The 25,488-nt window shown below is 43.8% G+C and overlaps 1 protein-coding gene across 1 annotated transcript in view; it reads left to right on the top strand.

Annotated features, from left to right (window-relative positions):
- Positions 1-1,269: 1,269 nt before the first annotated feature.
- Positions 1,270-25,488, top strand: part of CRTAP (cartilage associated protein) — a 33,060-nt gene continuing 8,841 nt past the window's right edge. The window contains exons 1-6 of the mRNA XM_017892922.1: positions 1,270-1,878; positions 7,949-8,098; positions 10,986-11,157; positions 16,793-16,921; positions 19,337-19,482; positions 20,953-21,036. Of these exons, the coding sequence (XP_017748411.1) occupies positions 1,408-1,878; positions 7,949-8,098; positions 10,986-11,157; positions 16,793-16,921; positions 19,337-19,482; positions 20,953-21,036 (1,152 nt within the window). The 5' untranslated portion in view covers positions 1,270-1,407. The remainder of the gene's footprint in view (positions 1,879-7,948; positions 8,099-10,985; positions 11,158-16,792; positions 16,922-19,336; positions 19,483-20,952; positions 21,037-25,488) is intronic.

The raw sequence follows: 25,488 nt of genomic DNA, 5'->3' as shown, positions 1-25,488 counted from the left end.
GAACCAGTTTAGATTAGAGGATATGAAATAGACTGGATGTAACAGCAATCATGGATGGACTGCATCCTAAGAGAAAAAAGTGCTATGCAAGACATAATTGGAACAGCTGACAAACTGGAAATGGAACATGATTAAAGTCTTCTATTAGTATTAAATTTCCTAAATTTGATTGGTAGTTTCATTCTTAGGACATATATACTGAAAGACTAAGGGGTTGGGCACAGTGGCTCACGCCTGTAATCCCAGCACTTTGGGAGGCCGAGGCGGGTAGATCACCTAACGTCAGGAGTTCAGGAACAGCCTGGCCAACACGGCAAAACCCCATCTCTAGTAAAAAACAGAAAGATTAGCCAGGCGTGGTGGCACGGTGCCTGTGATCCTAGCTACTTGGGAGGCTGAGGCGGGAAGAATTGCTTGAACCCGGGAGGCGAAGGTTGCAGAGAGCCGAGATGGTGCCACTGCACTCCAGCCTGGATGACAGGGCGAGACTCCGTCTCAAAAAAAATAAAAAATAAAAAAATAAAAAAAAAATAAAACGACTAAGGGACAGTGGGCCTGATATATGCAACCTATCTCAAATGAGTCAGAAAAAAATGTAAACATAGAAATGTGGTACAACATTAGCAACTTGTTAATCTTGATGAAGGGTATGCAGGAACTTTTCGTACTATTTTTGCAACTTTCTTGTAAATTATTTCAAGATTAAAAAGTTCAAAGATTTTTTTTTATAAGCGCTGCCACTAACATTCCATCCATATTTTTTGATGCACACGCGCAAGCTTCTCCAGCATATTCCACAGAATGGTGTCGCAGATTCACAAGTTGTGCACATCTTCAACCTGGCTAGCTATACAGTTTACAAAGTGCCACTGACGTCCTTATTAATTTTATTTTTGCACTTTTTTCTCTCACTAAAATTTAAGGTTGGGCAGTGCTATTAAAAGTGCAGCCCGTAAGCCCGCAGCATTAGCCTCACCAGGGTGCTGGTTAAACATACAAATCCTCAGACCTCCACCCCAGACTTTCTGAATCAGAAACTCCGGGGGCACAGCCCGGGAATCTTCGCTTTCACAAACCTTCAAGCGACTATAAAAATTGTAGATTATATAGATCGTAGGGCCACGTCGGCCTTGCGGGCGGGTGAATGAGCGGCGGAGCCCCATCACACGCATCAGCCTTCGTGAACCAGTGCGCAGCGCGCCTTACACGCGCACCCTCTCGGCGCTGGCAGCTGGCGCCCAGATCTCCCGGCTGGGTGGGGAGGGGCGGCCGGACGGGGCGGGCCGGCAGCTGGCGTCCCCGCCCCGAAAGCATTCGGCCGGCCGCGTTTAGCCGTCCTCTTTCCTTTCCTTCTCCCTCCCCTTTTCCCTTCCTTCGTCCCTTCCTTCCTTCCTTTCGCCGGGCGCGATGGAGCCGGGGCGTCGGGGGGTCGCGGCGCTGCTGGCGCTGCTGTGCGTGGCCTGTGCGCTGCGCGCCGGGCGCGCCCAGTACGAACGCTACAGCTTCCGCAGCTTCCCACGGGACGAGCTGATGCCGCTCGAGTCGGCCTACCGGCACGCGCTGGACAAGTACAGTGGCGAGCACTGGGCTGAGAGCGTGGGCTACCTGGAGATCAGCCTGCGGCTGCACCGCCTGCTGCGCGACAGTGAGGCCTTCTGCCACCGCAACTGCAGCGCCGCGCCGCAGCCCGAGCCCGCCTCCGGCCTCGCCAGCTATCCAGAGCTGCGCCTCTTCGGGGGCCTGCTGCGCCGCGCGCACTGCCTCAAACGCTGCAAGCAAGGCCTGCCAGCCTTCCGCCAGTCCCAGCCCAGCCGCGAGGTGCTGGCGGACTTCCAGCGCCGCGAGCCCTACAAGTTCCTGCAGTTCGCCTACTTCAAGGCAAGTCCGCCTCGCCCCGTCCCAGGCCCCGGCCCCGCCCCTGACCCAGCCTCCAGGCCTTGGCCCCGCCCCTGCGCCCGGGACCGCGTTGCATCGCCAGTTCTAGACCTGGCTTCCTCCCACCCAGCCCCGCCAAAGGTCTCCGTCCAAATCCTGCCTCCTTCTTCATCTCAAGTAAAGATGAAAATGCCTTTCTTGAACGGTAGCTCTAAGGCAGAGAATACGTACACAGAACGCAGCGCAGCCCAGGCACCCAACAAAGTGCCTGATAAATGTTCTCTGTTGAGGGCAGACGCCTCTTTTCTGTATATACCATTAAAGCCAGTCGCCTTTTTTCTCAAGTGAGCGGTGACTTGCGATAATAAAGCAGAAGACCTGAGGAGCCGACGAGTACCTTTTATTTTTATTTTTTGTTGAGACGGGGTCTCACTGTCGCCCAGGCTGGAGTGTAGAGGCACGATCATGGCTCACTGCAGCCTTCACCTCCTCAGGCTCAGGTGATCCTCAATCGCAGCCTCCTGAATAGTTGGGATTATAGGCGCACGCAACCCCACCTGGCTAATTTTTTTAGTATTTTTTGTAGAGACAGAGTTTTGCCACGTTGCCCAGGCTGATCTCGAACTCCCGGACTCGAGTGATCCTCCCACCTCGCCTCCCAGAGTTCTGGGATTACAGGCGTGAGCCATTGCGCCTAGCTGACTAGTTCTTTTTAAAGAGAATGAAATTGAGGCCAGGGAAGAGCGGGGACTCCTTGCAAGGACACATCCCTGCTTAAAGGCGAACTCTTGCACCCTGAGTCATCAGGATTGGCCCTCTCCGCTGTTTCTTTCATCTAGAATTTAACACAGTTCACTGCCTCCTTTTAATGGCTGCTTAAGTTCTCTCTGTGATTGCTGACTAAAAATAGCCACAAATTGCAGTTCTCTATCCTATGGGTTCTTACTCTGAGGACCCACAAGTTTTAAGAATGGGTCGAATTCCCTGTCACTAGATAAAGAGGCTCTAGCTTGGTGGGTCTTCACAGAGTTTGGCTAAAAGAGCCCTCCCAAAGCCCACTTTCTACTTTCTCTGAGAAAGATTTTAAAAGGAATATATTGTGTTTATTTTAATAACTACAAAAATAGATTCATGGCATATTCTAGACTCTTGAGGTAGAAGGTTTTCTTGTTTTTAAACTTTGTTTTCAGTCTCTGGACTGCAAGATCTGTTTTTCATATTTCCACCGAGACAGAGCCACGTGTATTTTGTATTTATATGAGCAATAAAATAACACAAAACCCCAAAGAGGAGAAAAGCTGGGTTACTTCTATACTTCTATGCTTAGTTACAGTTTTATATAAAATACCAATTTTGTGAATGTTTGTTCTGGCAATTAAAAATAAGCAGTTTTAAAATAGAAGCAGGGAGTGAGATTAATAGTAAAATTCCAGACTGTTGAAAATGAGGGCTGGTTCAAACGCATCATTTTTTAAGCTAAAAATGACTTATCTAATTCTTTTTTTGTATAGCTTTTGGCAAATATGGTCTGAACCAAATTTAGGTCACATAATCAAGAGGCAAACATTTTATTTTTAAACCTAGAGAATACTAGAAGCTCTGATTTCTTTAATATACAGATGAATTTGAACAAGTGATACAGGGAGGAGGGGAAGAACATTTTACTCAATGTGACCATAAGGCATGGGTTTTCTCCTTCATGATGGTGGCCCCAAAAAGTTAGGATGGTCATAGCTTTTCTTCAAAACCCTTTACAGGTCTTGTAACAATCACTTAGTTGAAGGTCTGTAAAATATCTATCTGCTTTTTTTTGAGACACAGTTTCACTTTGTCACCCAGACTGGAGTGCAGTGGCACGATCTTGGCTTACTGCAACCTCTGCCTCCAGGGTGCAAGTGATTCTTGTATCTCAGCCTCCTGAGTAGCTGGGATTACAGGCATGTGCCACCACGCCCAGCTAATTTCTGTATTTTTAGTAGAGATGGGGTTTCGCCATGTTGGCCAGGCTGGTCTCGAACTCTTAACCTCAAGTGATCCACCGGCCACCCGAAACGTTGAGATAACAGACCGGGATTTGAGCCACTGTGCCTGGCCACCATCTTAACATTTTGAGATCTCTTAGAGGGCAGGAAAAAGCTAAGAATTTTATTGATAAACCTGAATGTTACTTAATTATTTCAGTGGAAGATATAACTGAAAAAGTAATTTTTGTGGAGATATTGTATGATTTATTTTTTCTCAATGATGTTTATGGCCTGGCATGATGGCTCATGCCTGTAATCCCAGTACTTTGGGAGGCCAAGGTGGGAGGATCTCTTGAGCCCAAGAGTTCAAGACCAGCCTGGGCAATATAAAGAGATCTCATCTCCACAAAAACATTAAAAAATTAGCCGGGTATGGTGGCGTGCCCCTCTAGTTTCAGCTACTCAGGAGGCTGAGGCTGGAGGATCACTTGAGCCCAGAAGGTCAAGACTGCAGTGAGCTGAGATCTTACCACTGCACTCCAGCCTGGGTGACAGAACAAGACTCTTGTATCAAAAAAAAAAAAAAAAAGGTGATATTTATGTGTTTAAACTCTGTTTATGGATAGAGAGGAAAAGATGGGTGGCAGGCACATACATTCTACCTGGCACCTGAAGGCTGGAGATCGATATGGAGGTAGCTAGTGCACTGTGGTGGGACATGGGTAAATGTTACTCTGCGGTTTGAGTTGCAGTTCTCTGTTTCAGTGATTAAGGAGAAATGCCTCAGTTGATAACCGCAATAGCAGTGATGGGTTCCGACTGCCAGAGGGAGGCGAGGAGGCTTGCATATGTGCTTTTGTAGAAAAGGCCTGTGCTACTGGTGTGCAGCCTCAAAGGCATCATAGGTTTCTCATCACCAGCCTACTCTAGGTCCATGTCATTAGCTTTCTTTGGGTTCTCTTCATGACTACCATCTTCGATGAAAAACTCATTTTTCCCATAGGCCAAGTAAAAAGTAGGCCCAAGCACTTCATCAAATCCTTAATGACTGTTGAGCTCTGACCTGGACAGAGAGCACTGACTCACAGGCCCTCTTACCCCAGGCCTTGCCTGGCAGTGGCCTCTAATCTCCCCAGAACCACAGGGCCTGCCTCTGTGTCATGGCTGATTTAGGGTGGCTCATGCTGGTGACTGTCTCAGGAATCCAAGGCAGGGTGGTTCCCCACATCTCTACCACCTTCTCCAGAATCTGCCTGGGGTCTGTCAGAGGTTTAACAGCCAAGATATGTCTCCATGTTCCAGCTGCAGAACCTGAGTTGAAGTAAATAAAATCACTCTTTTCTCTTCAGGAAGAGTTTCCGTTTTGTAAAACTCACATCCTAAGTTAGAGGTCGTAAAAATCCTCCTCTGTGCCCCTCTTTCTTTTCTTTCTTTCTTTCTTTTTTTTTTTTGAGTTGAAGTCTCGCTCTGTCGCCCAGGCTGGAGTGCAGTGGCACGATCTCAGCTCACTGCAACCTCTGCCCCCCAGGTTCAAGCTATTCTCCTGCCTCAGCCTCCTGAGTAGCTGGGATTACAAGCACCTGCCATTGCGCCCAGCTAATTTTTGTCTTTTTAGTAGAGACGGGGTTTCACCATTTTGGCCAGGCTGATCTTGAACTCCTGACCTCGTGATCCACCCACCTCGACCTCCTAAAGTGCTAGAGGCATGAGCCACTGCTCCCAGCCTCTGTGCCCCCTTTCTAAATGCTCTTCTGAGAATTAGCAACTCTAATTTCACTGGCAAATGCTTTAAAAGGCAGCATTCGTACCCTCTCCCTTCCTTCTAGCTGAAATCCAGCCTTTTTCCAGCCAGGAGTGTGAAGCTTTCTGTAGGGCTGTTTTAAAGGCAGCCCTGCCACAAACGACTAATTGGCATTCCCAAAACATCAGCATTGACATCTGGGAGTCTGCCCTCATCACCACCCATCACTTCTCTGATGTGGCTACTGCCATTGTCTCAAAATGACGTGGTTCCAATTCTGGGGCAATTCGGTACAGATATATGCCATCCTATGACTCTTAGAAATCTAGGGTATACCAAATATTCCTTTATTTTCTCTGTCTAAACCGAATTCCCTAATTCCTGCCTTGGAGCGTCCCTCTGGATTGGCTGAGTCCCTGTGCACATGCACAGGTACCTGCCCTTCTCCCTACCAGGTTGTGCCAAGAGTCCATCAGCGTGGGGGGGCCCTCTGGTTGGTGGTCATGCGTCCCCACAGGGAGGCCTCTGCATCCCTATTTGCCTGCCCTCCTGAGACCCCCCCATAACATACCGGTTCTCCCTGAGGACTTCTGCTGTCTTGGACACTGCCGATAAGTGCCAGCCCTGAAGCTCTGGGGCCCACAGGCCTGCTGCTCCCACAGATCCCAAGGGAAATTTTTTTCCTAGTCTGGGAGATTCCCTTTCTCCCTCTTCTTCTTCCAGGCCAGTCAGCTTCTTCCTGCAGCTACTCCCTAATTTCTTTCTCTCCTCAAACCTGCCAGGTTCTTCCTTGAGGACAGGCTTTTTTCTTTTTTTTTTTTTGAGACGGAGTCTCGCTCTGTCACCCAAGCTGGAGTGCACTGGCCAGATCTCAGCTCACTGCAAGCTCCGCCTCCCGGGTTCATGCCATTCTCCTGCCTCAGCCTCCCGAGTAGCTGGGACTACAGGCGCCCGCCACCTTGCCCGGCTAGTTTTTTTGTATTTTTTAGTAGAGACGGGTTTTCACCGTGTTAGCCAGGATGGTCTCGATCTCCTGACCTTGTGATCCGCCCGCCTCGGCCTCCCAAAGTGCTGGGATTACAGGCTTGAGCCACCGCGCCCAGCCGGCTTTTTTCAAATGAATAATTTGCTGGTTCTGACCAGACACCTACCTTCCCTGAGGCGGTGAAACTCAGAATCATTGGCCCCCATTCAATGGAGAGAAGACTGAGGGGAAAAGAGAGGAAAATATAAATTAATTTTATTATATTTTATGGTCATAATGTCATTATGTTCAAATCACAGACACTCATCATGTCCTGCCTTGTCCTGAGGACGGTGTGAGGCACTGGGAATCCAGACAATGAATGACACACAGCTGGGTCCCCCGAGAATCATAGTCTGATGGGGGAGATAGACATACCAGCTGAGATTGCAGGGTGGCGTAAAACGTGGGAAGACAGAACCCAGAACTAACACAACAGAGAGGCTCTTAATTGAGGCCACTAGGAGACAGGGAGAACTTAACAGAATATATGGTCCATGCAGCTGGGGAATTTTTTTTTCCTGTTTTGCTTATTGTTATAGACCCACATCCTAGATGTGGTACTCTTGTAATATGACATTTATTTGCTGCGTGAATAGATGAATAAGTGAGGAGGTTAGCAGAAGATCTGTAGGGGATTTGGGAAAACAATGTATTTGTCAAGTTTCCAGTGGGAAAGATTTGGTGCAGTCATGTTGGGTAATTGGAGGAAAGTTTAAGAAGGTGGTTATTTACAAAGGCATGTGCAGTACATGGAGAATCCACAGGGATAGTGTTGTGCCCCAGGGCTGGTAGCAGTGGGATATGACCACCCCTAGGCCAAAAGGGGCAGGGGAGAGAGCAATGATTGAAACCAGGAAGGAGGGAGACTCTATGGAGAGGGTCACCTGGAGAAGAGCTGTGACCTTCAATTAGGGGACTTAGCAGCCCAAGATGACTGTGCAGGGAGGGAACCAGGAAATGATATAATACGACCTTACTCTCTTCCCTTCCTCAGTGTCCTGTTGGGGCTCCTCATGGGTGAACCTCTTTGGAAGCCAGAGGGCAAGGGAGTCTGTTGTTAGAGTCCACACAGGCCAGCCTCCTGGGGCATGGACAGGCGTAGCCAGCGCAGAGTAGATTGGGAAAGGCAGACCAAGGCCATCTAGACAGTCACTTTTAGGAAATCAACACTCATCTCGCAGTGCCTGGACTTGGTCTTGAGGGGCCCCAGAAGTCACGGAACCTTTAGCTGGAAAAGTTATAGCTACACAAAGTTTCTGAAGGCCTGAGCAGATATTCTTGTTTTATAAAAATTACTACTCAGCATCCATGGAGTAGCTTTTATGTTCTTTGTCCTTTTAGGCAAATAATCTCCCCAAAGCCATCGCAGCTGCTCACACCTTTCTACTGAAGCATCCTGATGACGAAATGATGAAGAGGAACATGGCATATTATAAGAGCCTGCCTGGTGCCGAGGACTACATTAAAGACCTGGAAACCAAGTCGTATGAGGTATATTTGGATTTTTACGTGGCAGTTAGTGGCAACCTGGACTGTTAAAGAAATGTCTCTCCATAAGCAGCTACTGATAGCTAAGGACCTCTAGTGATTTTTGGTGACAATAGACATGATTGACTTTTAGCACAAAGTGATCCATTTAACAATGACATTTTGTATTCCGTGATGATTTTAAAAGCCATGTTCCCTTTAAATGCTATATTTTAGAAATATGGTCATTTAATCATTTAGTTTTAAGAGAGTAAAGACGTCTTGAAAATCATCTAAAAATGACCAGGAACACAAGAAATAGAAACATAAATCTCCAGTTTTGATGAAATGAGAAGGCATATGTTTTTATATACACATGCACACAAGCATGCCCCAAATATATTAAAGTGGAAAATAAAGACGAGTTAGGAAGGCTGACGTGACAAGAGTAGAGGATGCTTAAATCTGCGCATCTACGAAGAAGAGTTTTGATGAGAATTAGTCATAAGAACAACAATAAGAAAGAAGGATCTTGTCCTTTTGAGGACTCACTATTGGCAAGGTCTTCTGGAACTTAGGCACTGGGGGCCTAGGTAGCAAGCAAGGGCAGGGCATTGTTGAAAATGGGGATTTGGCTGGGCACGGTGGCTCACACCTGTGATCCCAGCACTTTGGGAGGCTGAAGTGGGTGGATCACGAGGTCAGGAATTCAAGACCAGCCTGGGCAAGATGGTGAAACCCTGTCTCTGCTAAAATACAAAAAAATTAGCCAGGCGTGGTGGCAGGCGCCTGTAATCCCAGCTACTCGGGAGGCTGAGGCAAAGAGAATTGCTTGAACCCAGGAGGCGGAGGTTGCAGTGAGCTGAGGTCGCACCACTGCACTCCAGCCGGGGCAACAGAATGAGACTCTCCCTCAAAANATTTGGCTGGGCACGGTGGCTCACACCTGTGATCCCAGCACTTTGGGAGGCTGAAGTGGGTGGATCACGAGGTCAGGAATTCAAGACCAGCCTGGGCAAGATGGTGAAACCCTGTCTCTGCTAAAAATACAAAAAAATTAGCCAGGCGTGGTGGCAGGCGCCTGTAATCCCAGCTACTCGGGAGGCTGAGGCAAAGAGAATTGCTTGAACCCAGGAGGCGGAGGTTGCAGTGAGCTGAGGTCGCACCACTGCACTCCAGCCGGGGCAACAGAATGAGACTCTCCCTCAAAAAAAAAAAAAAAAAAAAAAAAAAATCCACCCTCTTTACCCGAGGCCTTAAGCTTGGTGAAAATTCTAGGTCCAAGGTGGGGCCTCAGATATCCCCATTCAGGAAGAGCTGAGAAGGAACTCCAAATGGAGGGTCTCATACTTATTCAGGGCCTTTCCTGGCCTCTGCAAGTTAGGTTTTGTGTGTATCCAGGATCTCTACTTATTTCTTGGAGACTAAGTTGCTTCCTTGGTCCTAGTTATTTCTCTCTCTCTCTTTTTTTTTTTTTTTTTTAAACGAAGTCTCGCCCTGTTGCCCAGGCTGGAGTGCAATGGCACGATCTCGACTTACTGCAACCTCCACCTCTCGTGTTCAAATGATTCTACTGCCTCAGCCTCCCTTTACTTCTCTTCTAATTGAGTCTAATCAACAATTAGCAGAAAGTCCTTGAAGTTTCCACTATCTGGCACACGGTTGCCCTTCCTAGTAACTAGTGCTGATGTATGGTGGCATTTCTGTTTAACTACTAATTAATTGTTGGAGGAAGTGGGGTGACAGACACCTGCTGATGTGGTTTGTATCTGTGTCTCCACCTAAATCTCATGTTGAATTATAATCCCCAGGGTTAGAGATGGGGCCTGGTGGGAGGTGATTGGATCATAGGAGTGGATCCTTTATGAATGGTTTAGCACCATCCCCTCTGGGCTGTTCTCATGATGGTGAGTGAGTGTGTTATCATGAGACCTGGTTGTTTAAAAGTGTATAATACCTCCCCCTTTCTTTCTTCCTTCTTCTCTGGCCATGTGAAGTGCTGGCGCCCCGTTTGCCTTCTGCTAGGATTGTAAGTTTCCTGAGGCCTCCCCAGAAGCAGAAGCTGCTATGCTTCCTGTATAACCTGCAGAACCATGAACCAATTAAACCTCTTTTATTTATAAATTACCCAGTCTCGAGTATTTTTTTTTTTTCTTGACAGAGTCTTGCCCTGTCACCCAGGCTGGAGTACAGTGGCACGATCTTAGCTTACTGCCACCTCTTCCTCCTGGGTCCAAGTGATTCTTGTGCCTCAGCCTCCGCAGTAGCTGGGACTACAGGTGTGTGACCACACCTGGTAATTTCTGTATTTTTAGTAGAGATGGGGTTTTGCTATATTGGCCAGGCTGGAGGTATTTCTGTATAGCAGTATGAGAACAGACTAATATACCTGCTCTCAAACTTATATTTTTCTTTTCGTTCCATTCTAAAAACCAGTTTTACTGAGGTACAATTTATTTACAATATATTTATCAATTTTAAGTGTATAATGCAGTAAGTTTTGACAAATACATCCAGTCCTGTAACTGCCATCATAATCATGACATAGAATATTTTCATCACCCCTGAACAATTTCCTCTTGTCCTCTTGTAGTCAAGTTTTTGCTGTAACCCCTGACTCCTGGCAGCCACTGATCTGATCTCTGTCATAGTTTTCCCATTTTCCTTGATTCAGATTATTATCAAGGGCCTGCTACTTTTTGAATTCAACTAAATAAGAAGTGTATCCATCATAAGCAGAGCAGAAAAATCTAGATATAAAGTAACTCACTGATTGACTTCTTTAAGGGTCAGTGTGGCTTCAGAGCTAATGAGAGCAAACTTGGTGGTGGTCTTGGTTCCCTTTGAGAGTTCATGACTGTCTCCCTTCACACCCAGGAGCGAGCTTCACTAGCTTCTCCGTGCTTTTCAGAGCCTGTTCATCCGAGCAGTGCGAGCGTACAATGGTGAGAACTGGAGAACATCCATCACAGACATGGAGCTGGCCCTTCCCGACTTCTTCAAAGCCTTTTACGAGTGTCTCGCGGCCTGTGAGGGTTCCAGGGAGATCAAGGACTTCAAGGATTTCTACCTTTCCATAGCAGGTTGGTGGTAGGTCAATAGGCTCGCTACTCCCATGGAATAGTCTTCCTTAGATGTCTGCTCTTTGCCTTCATGCCTTCTAGATGCCTGGAGTGGCCTCTGAGGAACTTTTGAGTATATTTATTAATGGGTAACTGAGGGTAGTTACCACCTGCATAGATAAACCTTTGACTTGGCAAGGGCTTCTAGTGAAATCACTGAGAGAAGGTTCAAGCACAGGCCTGCCAAGGTAGAATTCTGTGTCTGCCCTACGTACAGATTTCCTACAGGCATTTTGCAAAATAAAAATGGGCCCAGGAGCACCTCAGTGACTCACATTACTGAGATAACTCTGATGATGGCAATTTTCCAACACATACAAAGGTAGAATGAACCTTTAAGTGGCCATCACTAAGGTAGCTTTTTGAAATTTTCTTCTCTGGTTATAAAACAATATGTGTTCATTATAGGAAGTTTGGAAAACACAGAAAGGAAAAATGAAGAAAGGAAGAAAACATAAAACTCTACACATAGGTAACCCAGATTTCTCTATAGTGCCTAGACATTTCCAAGTGCCTTTACTGGGCAGCATCACTCCAGAAACTGGGAAATGGCGAAGGGGAGCCCTTTCCCAAAGTGGTTTGAGAACACTGATCCTAGAACTGTGCCTCCCTGAAACGACTAGATAAGTAAAATCCGGACTGTACCTTGGATAAAGGTATCGTATCTATGCACTTGTTAAAAAAGTCTGGGAATGGGCTGAGCACTGCGTCTCCTTCTTGAAGAATCATTGTGCATTTTAATGGTTAAAGGCCCTTAGAAATCCTGCAGTAGAGAAGCTCTTTTAAAGTTATTGAATCCAGGGTTTTCGGTTTTTTTTTTTTTTCAGTCACTTTTTATTCATTAATCTCTTTCTACAAAGTAGGGTTTTTTATTTTTATTTTTTTTTTGTCTTAAGAAAACTTTTCATTATGGCAAATTTCAAACATATACAAAAATCAGAGAGAAGAGTAAATAAACCACCACGTACCCATGACCCAACTTCACGATTGTCAACTCATGGCCACTTGGCTTCATCTAATTCCCACCTATTTTCCTCTCTCTTTTTTTTTTTGAGGCAGTCTTGCTCTGTCACCCAGGCTCGAGTACAGTGGCGCTATCTCGGCTCACTGCAAGCCCCGCCTCCCAGGTTCACGCCATTCTCCTGCCTCAGCCTCCTGAGTAGCTGGGACTACAGGTGCCCACCACCACGCCCGGCTAATTTTTTGTATTTTTAGTGCAGATGGGATTTCACCGTGTTTGCCAGGATGGTCTCGATCTCCTGACCTTGTGATCTGCCCACCTCGACCTCCCAAAGTGCTGGGATTACAGGCTTGAGCCTCCGCACCTGGCCTCCTCTCATGTTATTTTGAAGCTAATTCCAGATGCCATATTATTTTGTTTGTAATATTTCAGTATATACCTTTAGAAGGTAAGGACTCTTTGTTTTTTAAACATAACACCAAGCCATTACCCCTGTAAGAATTTTAACAATCATTATTTGATCTCATCATTAAATACCTAAACAGTATCCCAGTCGTTTCAGAAATGTCATAAATATATGTGTGTGCCTTTAATTTACCATTTGTTTGAATCAGGATCCAGTTAAGGTCCATCCATTACAATGGGTTATCTTTTGAAAATTTTTATACTGGTAAAATATACATAATGTGAACTTTATTATTTTAGCCATCATTCAATGTACACTCCAGTGGCATTGACTACATTCACGTGATTGTGCAACCATCAGCACCATCCGTCTCTAGAACTTTTTATGTTTCCCCAAATTGAAACTCTATATGCAGTAACTCCCCATTTCCCCTTGCCCCCAGCCACTGGCAACGACCTTTCTACTTTCTGTCTTCATGAATTTGACTGTTCTACATACATTACATAAGTGGAGTCACACAGTATTTGCCTTTTTGTGACTGGCTCATTTCACTTGGCATACTGTCCTCAAGTTTCATCCATGTTGTAGCAAGCTAGTTATCTTTTACATCTCGTTTAATCCATAGGTTCTTCTGCTGTATCTTTTCTTCCTTGCTGTTGAGGAACCTGCATTTTTGTCCTGGAGAGATTCCCATGGTCTGGGTTTTGCTGACTGTATCCCCATGTTCCTCTGTCTTCTGTATTTCTTGTAAATTGGTAATTGGATGTAGAGGCTTGAACAGGCTTGGTTTGATTTTGTTTTGGGGTTTTTTTTGATGGGAGTCAACTGCTTCATAGCTGATGCTGATGCTTCATCAGGAGGCACGTAATGTCTGCGGTCCCTCTCCATCTATCTTTGATATAGCTAAGATACATATGTATTGTAAATCAAAGAGTATCTGAGACAAGTCTCAATCAATTTAGAAAGTTTATTTTGCCAAGTTGAGGATGTACTTGTGACACAGCCTCAGGAGGTCCTGACAACATATGCCCAAGGTACTCAGGGCACAGTTTGGTTTTATACATTTTAGGGAAACATGAGACATCAGTCAATATATGTAAGATGTATATTGGTTCAGTCAAGAAAGGCAGGACAACCTGAAGTGGGAGGGGGTTTCCAGGTCACAGGGAGGTAAAAGACAAATGGTTGCATTCTTTTGAATTTCTGATTAGCCTTTCACTGAATATGCAGTTTACAGGAATAGCCATTTATGCTTTAGTCTGGCTTAGTGAAACAGCACAGCAAAGGAAACAATCATATATACATTTGTTCCACATGAGCAGATGGATGACTTTGAGTTCTGCCCGTCCTTTGTCCACAAAACTTCCTTGTGGGCAAATTACAAGAGAGGTTTGTGGCTTTTTTTTTTTTTAATCTTTGTAGCTATCTTATTTAGGAATAGGATGGGAAGCAGGTTTGTCCTATGTGGGTCCCAGCATGACTTTTCCCTTTGGCTTAGTGATTTTGGGGTCCTGAGATGTATTTTCCTCTCACAGTATAGCTATATAGATATTTAGAGTTTCTTTAGTTTTTATTATTGTTTTGTTTGTTTGTTTTGTTTTTTGAGACGGAGTCTCGCTCTCGCCCAGGCTGGAGTGCAGTGGCACGATCTTGGCTCACTGCAAGCTCTGCCTCCCGGGTTCATGCCTTTTTCCTGCCTCAGCCTCCCGAGTAGCTGGGAGCACAGGTGCCCACCACCAGGCCCGGCTAATTTTTTGTATTTTTAGTAGAGACGGGGTTTCACCGTGTTAGCCAGGATGGTCTTGATCTCCTGACCTTGTGATCCGCCCGCCTCAGCCTCCCAAAGTGCTGGGATTACAGGCGTCAGTTACCGTGTCTGGCCTTTAGTTTTTGTTTTTAAATAATTTCAAACTTGTAGAGAAGACAGAAGAATTGTACAAAGAACTCTCATGTACACCTTACCTAGATTCACCAATTTGTAACATTGATTGTGCCACATTTACTTTATTGCTCTCTCCATATGTGCTGTGGGTATAATTATTGTTATTATTTTATTTATTTATTTACTATTATTTTTTGACATGGATTCCCTCTTGTTGCTAAGACTGGAATGCAGTGGCATGATCTCGGTTCACCGCAGCCTCCACCCCCCACCAGGTTCAAGCGATTCTCCTGCCTTAGCCTCCTGAGTAGCTGGGATTACAGGCGTGCACCAACACGTCCGGCTAATTTTTATGTTTTTAGTAGAGATGGGGTTTTGCCACGTTGGCCAGGCTGGTCTCGAACTCCTGACCTCAGGTGATCCACCCACCTCAGCCTCCCAAAGTGCTAGGATCACAGGCGTGAGCCACCACGTCTGGCCTATTTTATTTTATTTTCGAGACAGAGTCTCACTCTGTCACCCAGGCTGTGGTGCAATGGCGCAGTCTTGGCTCTCTGCAACCTCCGCCTGCCAGGTTGAAGCAATTCTCTTGCTTCAGCCTCCTGAGTAGCTGGGACTACTGGCAGGTGCCACCACGCCTGGCTAATTTTTTGTATTTTTAGTAGAGATGGGATTTTGCTGTGTTGGCCAGGCTGGGTTTGAACTCCTGACCTCAAGTGATCCGCCCGCCTTGCCCTCCCAAAGTGCTGGGATTATAGGCTTGTGCCACCGCGCCCGGCTGTGTATAATTATTTTTATTTCAGAACTATTTGGAAGTATGTTGCACATGCATTATTACTCTGTACCCCATAATGCTTCAGTGTATTTCCTAAGAACAATAATACTATCTAAATATCCATAGTAATTAATTTCAGGAAACTTAATATACTAGATACAATGCTTGTATTAATCTGTAGTTCATGTTGCCATTTTGTTAATTGTCACAATAATGTTCTTTCTAGCACCATTTTTTTTCCTGGTATAGTTTCCAGTTCAGAATCATGTTTCCTATTTATTTGTCATCTTCCTTTCGAATTCTTTAATCTGAAACAATCCTTTGGCCTTTCTTTGTCTTTTTATGCCAATGATATTTTGTAAGAATATAAGCTAATTACTTTGTAAACATTCCTCAATTTGGGTTTCTATGATGTGTCTTCACAGTTACATTCAGGTTATATATTTTTGGCTGGACCGGTATATAAATGTCCTCCTCAGGATATCACATCAAGATATGTATGATGTTTGTTTGTACCCATGTTGTTGATGTTAATTTTTTGTTGGTGGTGGTAGTAAGTATGTAAGACTTCTTTGTTGGTGGTGGTAGTAAGTATGGAGGTGTGTTTTCAAAGTCAATCAAAGTGGAATTAATAGTTCAAAGAGTAAATGTTTCTGTAAATTAATTTTAGTGTTTTAAGGCATCATTTCGTACCTCCTACCAGCCATGTTTGAAAGTACCTGTTCCTCCACAGTCTTACTTACAAAATGTGTGCAACCCTCCTGGAGTCTTTTGCTTCTAGCTGCATAAAGGGAGAAAAGGGAGGTAGCCAAGGATGATGTGGGAGGTTTTAGGAGTTAAGCCTGGAAGTAGCATTCCTTGTTACTCTCAACGTGTCACTGGCCATGACTAGTCATATGGCCCCAACCTAGCTGCATGGGAAATGTAGTCTTGGACTATATTTAGGTTCACCTTACTCTCTTTCAAAGGCTATATAGATTCTATTATTTTTATATACTGTAATTGATTAATCCTCATCCTATTGATTGGCATTTAGGTACTTTCAAGTTTGTTTGTTTGTTGTTTTAAACAGTGTTTATGTATGCCTATGTCTAAAGAAAATTTCCTAGAAGTAGACAGCTGGGTTGGAAAATATGTGTATTTTAACCTTTGATAAATTTTACCAAATTGTTCTCCAAAAAGTTTGTTCCTGTTTTGCTTCCATCAACAGAATATGAGAGTGTAAGTTTCACTGTTCTTTTCTTAATACTACATTATGAATTTTTAAGAATTTTGCAATTTAGTCGTTTAAATTATTTTGGGGTAATTGTATTTCTTAATTACAAAAGAGGTGTAGCATCTCTCCAATGTTTTTCAGACATTTTAATAATTTCTGTTAATACTATTTGGCCATTTATATAGTGGATGTTCATCTTATTGATTTGAAACAACTTCGTATATTAAAGATTTTCAGCTCCTTGTGGGTGTTGCAAATATTCTTCTTTTACCTTTTTCATTTGGGCAGGAAGCAGAAGTAGCATATTAAGAAAATAATGGATGTAGTGCTTTGAAAATTTGTATGTTTTGTTTCAGATCATTATGTAGAAGTTCTGGAATGCAAAATACAGTGTGAAGAGAACCTCACCCCAGTTATAGGAGGCTATCCAGTTGAGAAATTTGTGGCTACCATGTATCATTACTTGCAGTTTGCCTATTATAAGTGTAAGTAATCTTCTGTGTCATCTTGGGTGAGTCCTTCTAAGACTGTAAAATAGAGGTAATAACTCTTAGCTATGGTTGTTGTCCATAGCTAAGGTCACACTGACAACTCTGGTGCCATGCTTTGCGCAAAAAGGCAGCATGGCTTAGTGATTCAGGGCAGAGCCTGTAACCACATTGCCTGGGTTTGATTTCAGCCTTATCACTTACTAGCTTCTCTGTGGTTTAGTTTCCTCATTGTGAATACAGATTGTAGTACTAACCTCATGGGATTGTCTTGAGGATTAAATGAATTAATAGATGTGAAATGTCTGGGGTATTCCCACACTGGCACATAGCAAACTGTGTGTTTGTTTTTGTTACCATTATTTCTCTTCCTCCTCATCACGGGCTTTACTTTTCAGACTGTTAGAGTTTCTTTTTTTTTTTGAGACTTGCTCTGTTGCCCAGGCTGGAGTGCAGTGGTGTCATCTTGATTTGCTGCAACCTTCACCTCCAAGGTTCAAGTGATTACCCTTCCTCAGCCTCTCGAGTAGCTGGGATTACAGGTGTGCACCACCACGCCCAGCTAATTTTTTGTATTTTTAGTAGAGATGTGGTTTCACTGTGTTGGCCAGGCTGGTCTTGAACTTCTGACCTCAAGTAATCCACCCACTTCAGCCTCCCAAAGTGCTGGGATTACAGGTGTGAGCCACTGCACCTGTTGCCCTCCCTTGATCTGAAATGAAAGTTTCTCAATCAGAATGTTCTAGTGGACAATGGGAGGCAAACATGGGCGAGAAGGAAGTACAGGGTTGGACTTCAGAGGCTGTGTGTTTCGGCTTTTTCCTCCTCTCCCTGTACCTGACTTTGCCAAGTGCCACTTGTTCAAGCAGTGTGTCCCTTGGCAGTTCAGTTGCAAGCGTAGAAGAATGATTAGGGACAGTGGCAGCAGGAATTCTTCTGCCCTAATGAAGAGCCAGGGTCTAGTGGTGGCAGGTTTCTGGCTAGAATAGATCCCCTGGGTTGCCCCTTCACTCCCTCTGGGAGTGGCTGGTCTCAGGGTGCCCTGGGAAAAGTGAGAGGTGATCTTGGCTTTAGCCCTCCTTTCCCACTGTGATCATTGTGTTTTTTGTTGGGTTTCCTCTTTATCTCACCTCCCATCCTCTTCAGAACACAGGGTAAGCCTTGCACCCTGAAGGTCAGAAAAAGGAAAAGAATATGTATTATATAAATATAAAAAGCCATAAGGTCTTCTAGGTCACTGAGCATGGCTTGGTTCTAAATGGATAAAGCTAGAGCACTAGGTATTTAGAAGTATTCTGCACACATCCGGGCTCTGGCAGCTCCCTGGCCCTCTGAAATCCTCACATGCCCTGAAAATCGCCCTGCATAACGGAAACTGGCAAACACTTATCAACACTGGTAGACTGAGGCCTCTAGCTGTGCTTGCTGCTTCCCAGGAAATCTGCTTTCGGGGATCAACAGTATGAATGAAATGTACTTCCTGAAATGAGATTCCTGAAAATCTGCCCTGTTTTGAATTTTTCCTAGACCGCCTACCATACTACATTGCTTGAGGGCAGGTGGTGGTATTTATATTTGAAGAATAAATGCCCCTAAGGGCTGGCTTTAAAGTAGTCATTACAGGAAACAGTCACTGGGTGGCACAATTTATTCATACCCAAGCTTTGGCTACTCTGGCCAACCACAGCTTTAGCAGCGGTACTGTTGTGTAAATTAGAGTGGAATGTGCCGGAATAAATACGAGGGGCTTTGTTTCTCATCACCTCTTCCTCCTTATCCTGTACTCCCAAGACAAATCCCAAGCCCTGCAAAATCCCTCTGCTGAAGGTACTGTCATAGGTGGGCAACACCAAACAGAGAGATTGGAGGTGGGAGTTCCATCCTCAGGAGGTGGCAAAACCAGGCGACTTTCCAAATCCCCTCCAGCCCAGAGACTCCACCATCCTTTGGGTTTTCCAGGTCTGGTTTAGCTGTAGGGGAGCTAACCTAGATCTGGAGACTGTGGTCCCATCCAGATGGGATCCAGATACTCTAGGCCCCAAATGAGAAACCTGTTTACTGAGCACATCCTCCCTATCTCCCTCAGCCCCAGGACAATCCAGCTTTTTCCAGCTACTTCCAGGCACCTGAGACCAGCTCGGGTCACCAGAGCTGGAGGTGGAACATAGGCATTTCTCCATAGGTATGTGCCTAACTAGAACTAAGTTTCAAGCCTGGCTTCCAGGCTAATGTGGAGACCCCATCTGTGGCCTGCCCACCCAGGGCTGCCAGTCGGCCCCAGGCTCTCTGAAGGAACGACTGTGGAGAAGGGGCTTGTTCATATGACCTTTTTGTTTAGAAGCAGAACCAGTGAGAGGAATTATAGGGCCTGGTTTGCTGATTTCTTCATTTGTCTTTTCTTCCCAACCCCAGTGAATGACCTGAAGAACGCAGCCCCCTGTGCAGTCAGCTACCTGCTCTTTGATCAGAATGACAAGGTCATGCAGCAGAACCTGGTGTATTACCAGTACCACAGGGACACTTGGGGCCTCTCGGACGAGCACTTCCAGCCCAGACCTGTAAGTCTGGTGCACCACACCTTCCCTTTTCTCTTCATTCTCGCCTTCTGGAGACTACCTTGTACCTTAAGAGAAAGGGTTATTTTGGAAATAAAAGGGGCTGGGCGCGGTGGGTCACGCCTGTAATCCTGGCACTTTGGGAGGCCGAGGCGGGCAGATCATGATATCAGGAGTTCGAGACCAGCCTGGCCAACACAGTGAAACCCCGTCTCTACTAAAACTACAAAAATTAGCCAGGCATGGTGGCACGCGGCTGTAGTCCCAGCTACTTGGGAGGGTGAGGCAGAAGAATCACTTGAACCCGGGAGGCAGATGTTGCAATGAGCCAAGATTGTGCCCCTGCCATCCAGCTTGGAGATAGAGTGAGACTCTCTCTGAAAAAAAAAAAAAGGAAATAAAGGAAAAGTCATTTTTTCTGTAGTTTTGCACATGTGTGTGTTTTAACATTTTACTGCTTCATTCTGATTTCTGAATCTATAAAAACTCTACAAATTTTGATCATTGCAGAAATATTTTACTTGGAAATCAAAATTCTCTCATAATCCTACACCTTCTCACTCTCTCTCTCTCTCTCTCTTTTTTTTTTTTGAGACAGATTCTTGCTCTGTCGCCCAGGCTGGAGTGCAGTGGCGTGATATTGGCTCACTGCATCCTCCGCCTCCTGAGTTCAAGCTATTCTCCTTTCTTAGGCTCCCGAGTAGCTGGGATTACAGGCGTACACCAACATATCAGGCGAATTTTTGTAGTTTTAGTAGAGACGAGGTTTCACCTTGTTGGCCAGGCTGGTCTCAAACTCCTGACCTCAGGTGATCTACACACCTCAGCCTTTCAAAGTGCTAGCCACTGCGCCCAGCCTGTGCCATCTCTTTATCCCCTGCTTTAAAGGTATATATTTACTCATATATATAGTAAATATTTGTGTATTTTATAAAAACAAGATCATATTTATATAGTCTTACAACTTTTTGCAACTTTCTTTGTATATTTCTCCATGTCACATCCATGTAACTTCTTAATTATTATCCTTTAACAGCTCCCTGGTAGTCTCTTTTGTGGATGGACCATCATTTAATTCCCTTGATAGGCAAACTCACCACTTAGCATGTGTTGTTAGCAAACCCCATTCATCATATATTACTTTCAAAAGATTTTTCCTAATTGATATTTGCTCTTTACTTGTGTTTTCATGGGGATTTCTATATGCCATCTTGATTTTCATAAATTCATCTTCCACTGAGGGCTGGCCACTCTTTTTTTAAAAAATTGAGATATAATTTATATAGGATAGAATTCACCACTTTAAAGTGGTTCAGTGGTTGTTAGTATATGCAGAGTTGTACAGCCATTACCACTATCTAATTTTAAACATTTTCATCACCTTAGAAAAACCCCATATCCTGTTCCTCCCTCCTCCCAGTTCTAAGATGAAAACGTTGGTCCTATAAACTGTTCTCTGTTGTGTCTGAACAGGAAGCAGTTCAGTTCTTTAACGTGACCACACTCCAGAAGGAGCTGTATGACTTTGCTAAGGAAAATATAATGGATGATGATGAGGTAAGTTTTCATGCTTAGCACATGTCTGGTGGCTAAGAGAAAATATTGCTCACATCTTTGCTAAAAATCACTGGAAGGCCGAGTCGTCCCTGAAGTAAGAAACAGAGGGGACCTTGAGAAGGACAGTTACTGTGGGTGTTTCAGTGACAGCCAGAACGCTGGCATGGGAAAGAGCGGCTTTCTAGGACACCTAGGCAGGAGTGCCACATTTCCTGAGAGTGAAACGGGTACGGGGCGACGCTCCAGGAATTCACAGTGGTCACTCTTCATCTTTGCACTTTATATAAAACGGTGAATTTTTAATTGCTCAGCACTCTGAAGATACATGGATACTCCCACCCCAATTTTTCTACTAGACTATTGCTATTATTATTTTTTCTAAATTGCATCTTTAAGCATTTTATCATTCTCTAGAACTGCTTGAAATTCTTGATTTCACCTTACTCAGCTGACCCCTTTTCTGACCCCAATTCATCTGGTTATGGAGTGGTCATTTTGTGGTGGGGCAGCCTGGTCACAGGAAAGCCATCATTAGCGGTAGTATTTAGAGAGATGTGTTTGGAACAAACAGGAAAATGCTTACTGAGAAAGCTGGGGACATGTCAGCTATTGGAGCTCTGAGAGAGCTGTGAGCTTGCTCTGGTCTGATCCTTTGCTTTATAGATGAGGAGCATGAGGCCAGCAAGTTTCCTGAGCCTCCAGGTCTGCTCTTCCTATAGCCTAGTTTTAGGTGAAGCACCTCTGAATAAGACATCTTCATGGAATTTGTTTTCTGTCTACAAATAGGTATGGGATGAACTCATCACTGGTATTAAACAACTGAGCCTCAGTTCTTTATCTATAAAATGGGAATAATAATACAGCCCTCCCAGGGCTGGAGAATAAAATACTGTGTTGCATGTGGAAATGCTTTCTAAACTGGAAAGTGATGCACATGCCTGTGTCTTGGGTTGGGTATCCTTGAAGCAGAGCCTGAGACAGGATCCCAAGATGCCACCAGGGCCATGCCCCCGTTCCCTAAAAGGAGGAACACCAGCCAGATACCAACAAGATTGGCCACTGTGGTTTGGAAAGTGGAGCAGAGGCTGGGTGTACTGGCTCACGCCTGTGATCCCAGCATTTGGGAGGCCAAAGCAGGTGATTGCTTGAGTCCAGGAGTTCAAGACGAGCCTGGGCAACATGCCGAAACCTTGTCTCTACAAAAAATACAAAAAAATTAGCTGGGTGTGGTGGAGTGCACCTGTCGTCCCAGCTACTTGGGAGGCTGAAGGAGTCTGGGGAGGTTGAGGGTGATATTGCGCCATTGCACTCCAGACTCGGCAATTGGAGTAAGACCCTGCCTCAAAAAAAAAATAAATAAAAGGAAAGTATAGAAAAATATATTTAGAAAAGGTAGGAGGAGTTGAGTTCCCAGTTATCTAGAGGCAGGCTACTATGGATATTTTGGTATATATCTTTCCATTGTTTTTTATTATTAAAGAAAAAAATTTTATAGTTTTAAATTTATGTTTTTCTATATATTTATTATAAACTCAGCTATAATTATGTCTCATGACTTTTCACTTGATATTATAATATGAGCAGTTTCACTTGTTATATTTTTCTAAAACAGCTTTATTTAGATATTATTCAATACAATAAAGTGCTCCTTTTTAAAGTATATAATTCAGTGGTACTTAACTATATCCACAAAATTTTGCATCCATCACCGTTATTTAACTTTAGAACATTTTATCGCCCCAAAAGAAACTCCATCGCTAAGTCACTTCCCATTTCTCCTCCGGGCCAACGTTCCCACTCCTGCCTCCACCTCCAGCCCCTGGAATATTCTAATCTACTTTCTGTTTCTGTTGATTCGCCTGTTGTGGACATTCCATATAAATGGAATCATAGGGTATGTGGTCTTTTGTGACTGGGTTCTTTCACTGAGCATATGTTTTCAAAGTTCAGCCATGTTGAACATGTTACCTGTAAAATTTCCTTTGTACTACCAAGTAATATTCTTCTGTATGGCTATATCACATTCTGTTTATCCTTTCTTCAGTTGATGGATGTTTGGGTTGGTTCCACTTTTTGGCTATTTTGAATAATGATGCTATGACCATTTGTGTACAAAGTTTTGTTTGAACATAAGCTTTCCAGTTGTTTTTTTTTTATACCTAGGAGTGTATACATAGGTATTGTGTTAGGTCATTTTTGCATCACTGTAAAGAAATACCTGGCTGGGTGCGGTGGCTCATGCCTGTAATCCGAGCATTTTGGGAGACCAAGGCAGGAGATTGCTTGAGCCCAGGACTAGCCTGAGTAACACAGTGAGACTCTGTCTCTACGGAAAATTTAAAAATTAGCTGGGCATGGTGGCACAGGAAGTGTGGCAACGGCATCTGCTCGGCCTCTGGTGAGGTCTCAGGAAGCTTATGGTCATGGCAAAGGGGGAGCTGGCATATGTCACATGGCGAGAGCAGTGCCACACTCTTTTAAACAACTAGATCTCTTGTGAACTCAGAGTGAGAACTCACTTACTATCATGAGGAGAGCACCAAGACATTTTGAGGCATCTGCCCCTGACCCGAATACCTTCCGCCAGGCCCCACTTCCAACACTGGAGATTACATTTCAGCTTGAGATTTGGAGGGGACAAATATCCAAACCAAATCAGGTACATACCTAGGAATGGAATTGCTGGGCCATACGGTAATGGTTCAACCTGTTGAGAAACTGCCAGACTGTTTTTCAAAGTGACTGCACCATTTATATTCCCATCAGCAGTGTGTGAGAGTTCCAACTTTGCAATGTCTTCAACAAAACTTAATATTGTCTTTTTTATTAATAGCCATGCCAGTGGATGTAAGTAGTATTTCATTGTGGTTCCGACTTGCACTTTCTTTTTTTTTTTTTTGGTTGTTTTTTTGAGACAGAGTTTCACTCTTATTGCCCAGGCTGGAGTGCAATGGTGCGATCTTGGCTCACTGCAACCTCTGCCTCCCAATTGATTTCTTTCAAGGGTACCAAGACAATTCAATGGTGAAAAAGTCTTTTCAACAAATAGTGCTGTAACAACTGGCTATTCACATTCAAGAGAATGATTCTCCTGCCTCAAGCCACTGTAGCTGGGATTCTCCTGCCTCAGCCACTGTAGCTGGGATTACAGGTGCGCACCACCATGTCCAGCTAATTTTTTGTATTGTTAGTAGAAATGGGGTTTCACTATATTGGCCAGGCTGGTCTCGAACTCCTGACCTCAGGCGATCCACCCGCCTCAGCCTCCCAAAATGCTGGGATTACAGGTGTGAGCCACTGCGCCCAGCTTGATTTGCACCTTCTTAGTGACTAATTATGTTGAGCATCATTTCATGATTGGCCATTTGTATATCTTTGAAGAAACATCTATTCAAATCTTTTGTCCACTTTAAAATTGTTATTTATCTTTTTATTATTGTGTTGTAGAAGTTCTTTAGGTATTCTAGTTATAAGTTCCTTATCAGATATATGAATTATAGATATTTTCTCACAATCTGTAGGTTGTCTTTTCACTTTCTAAATGGTGTCTTGAAGCACAAATTTTCAAATTTGGTGAAATTCAATTTATCTGTTCTTTCTTTTGTTGCTTTTGTTTTGTGTGTTATATCTAAGAAACCATTGCCTAATCCAAGGTCACAAAGATTTACTCCTGATTTTACTGTTATGATTTTATAGTTTTATCTCCTGCATTTAAATTTACAACCCGTTTGAGTTAATTTTATGTATGATATTAGGAAGAGGTCTAGTTTCATTCTCTTGAATGTGAATAGCCAGTTGTTACAGCACTATTTGTTGAAAAGACTTTTTCACCATTGAATTGTCTTGGTACCCTTGAAAGAAATCAATTGACTATAAATGTGAGAATTATTTTCCAGACTCTCAGTCTATACACTCATCTCAATTTCTATCCTTAAGGTTAGTACTACACTGTCTTCATTACTATAGCTTTTTTTTTTTTTTTTTAAATTACGTGGACTTTCAACAAAGATTAGATTACTGTAGCGTTGTATTACATTTTGAAATTTGAAGTGTGAGTCCTCCAACATTGTTCTTCTTTTCCAAGAAGATTTTGGCTATTTTGGGTCCTTTATATTCCCATATGAATTATAGGTTTAGCTTTTTCAGTTTTTGCAAAAGGCAGCTGGGATTCTTTTATAGGAAATTCCACTGAACCTATAAATCTCTTTGGGTAGTATTGGCATCTTAATATTGTCTTCTGATCCATAAACGTGAGAAGTCTTTCCACTTATTTGGATTTTTTAAAATTTCTTTTACAGTGTTTTCTTATTTTGTTATTCGTAAACATTCTATTTTTTAAAAAATTAAAATAAATTCTTTCCAACCCCCAGTATTCAAGCATTTTATTCTTTTGATGCTATTGTAAATGAAATTTTTTTTATTTTCATTTTGGACATATTCTAAAAGAATAGA

Source organism: Rhinopithecus bieti, unplaced genomic scaffold (assembly GCF_001698545.2).
Source record: "Rhinopithecus bieti isolate Rb0 unplaced genomic scaffold, ASM169854v2 scaffold_22039, whole genome shotgun sequence".
Lineage (NCBI taxonomy): Eukaryota > Metazoa > Chordata > Mammalia > Primates > Cercopithecidae > Rhinopithecus > Rhinopithecus bieti.
The sequence above is the reverse complement of the archived record's forward strand: the minus strand, read 5'-3'. Positions and strand labels throughout refer to the sequence as shown.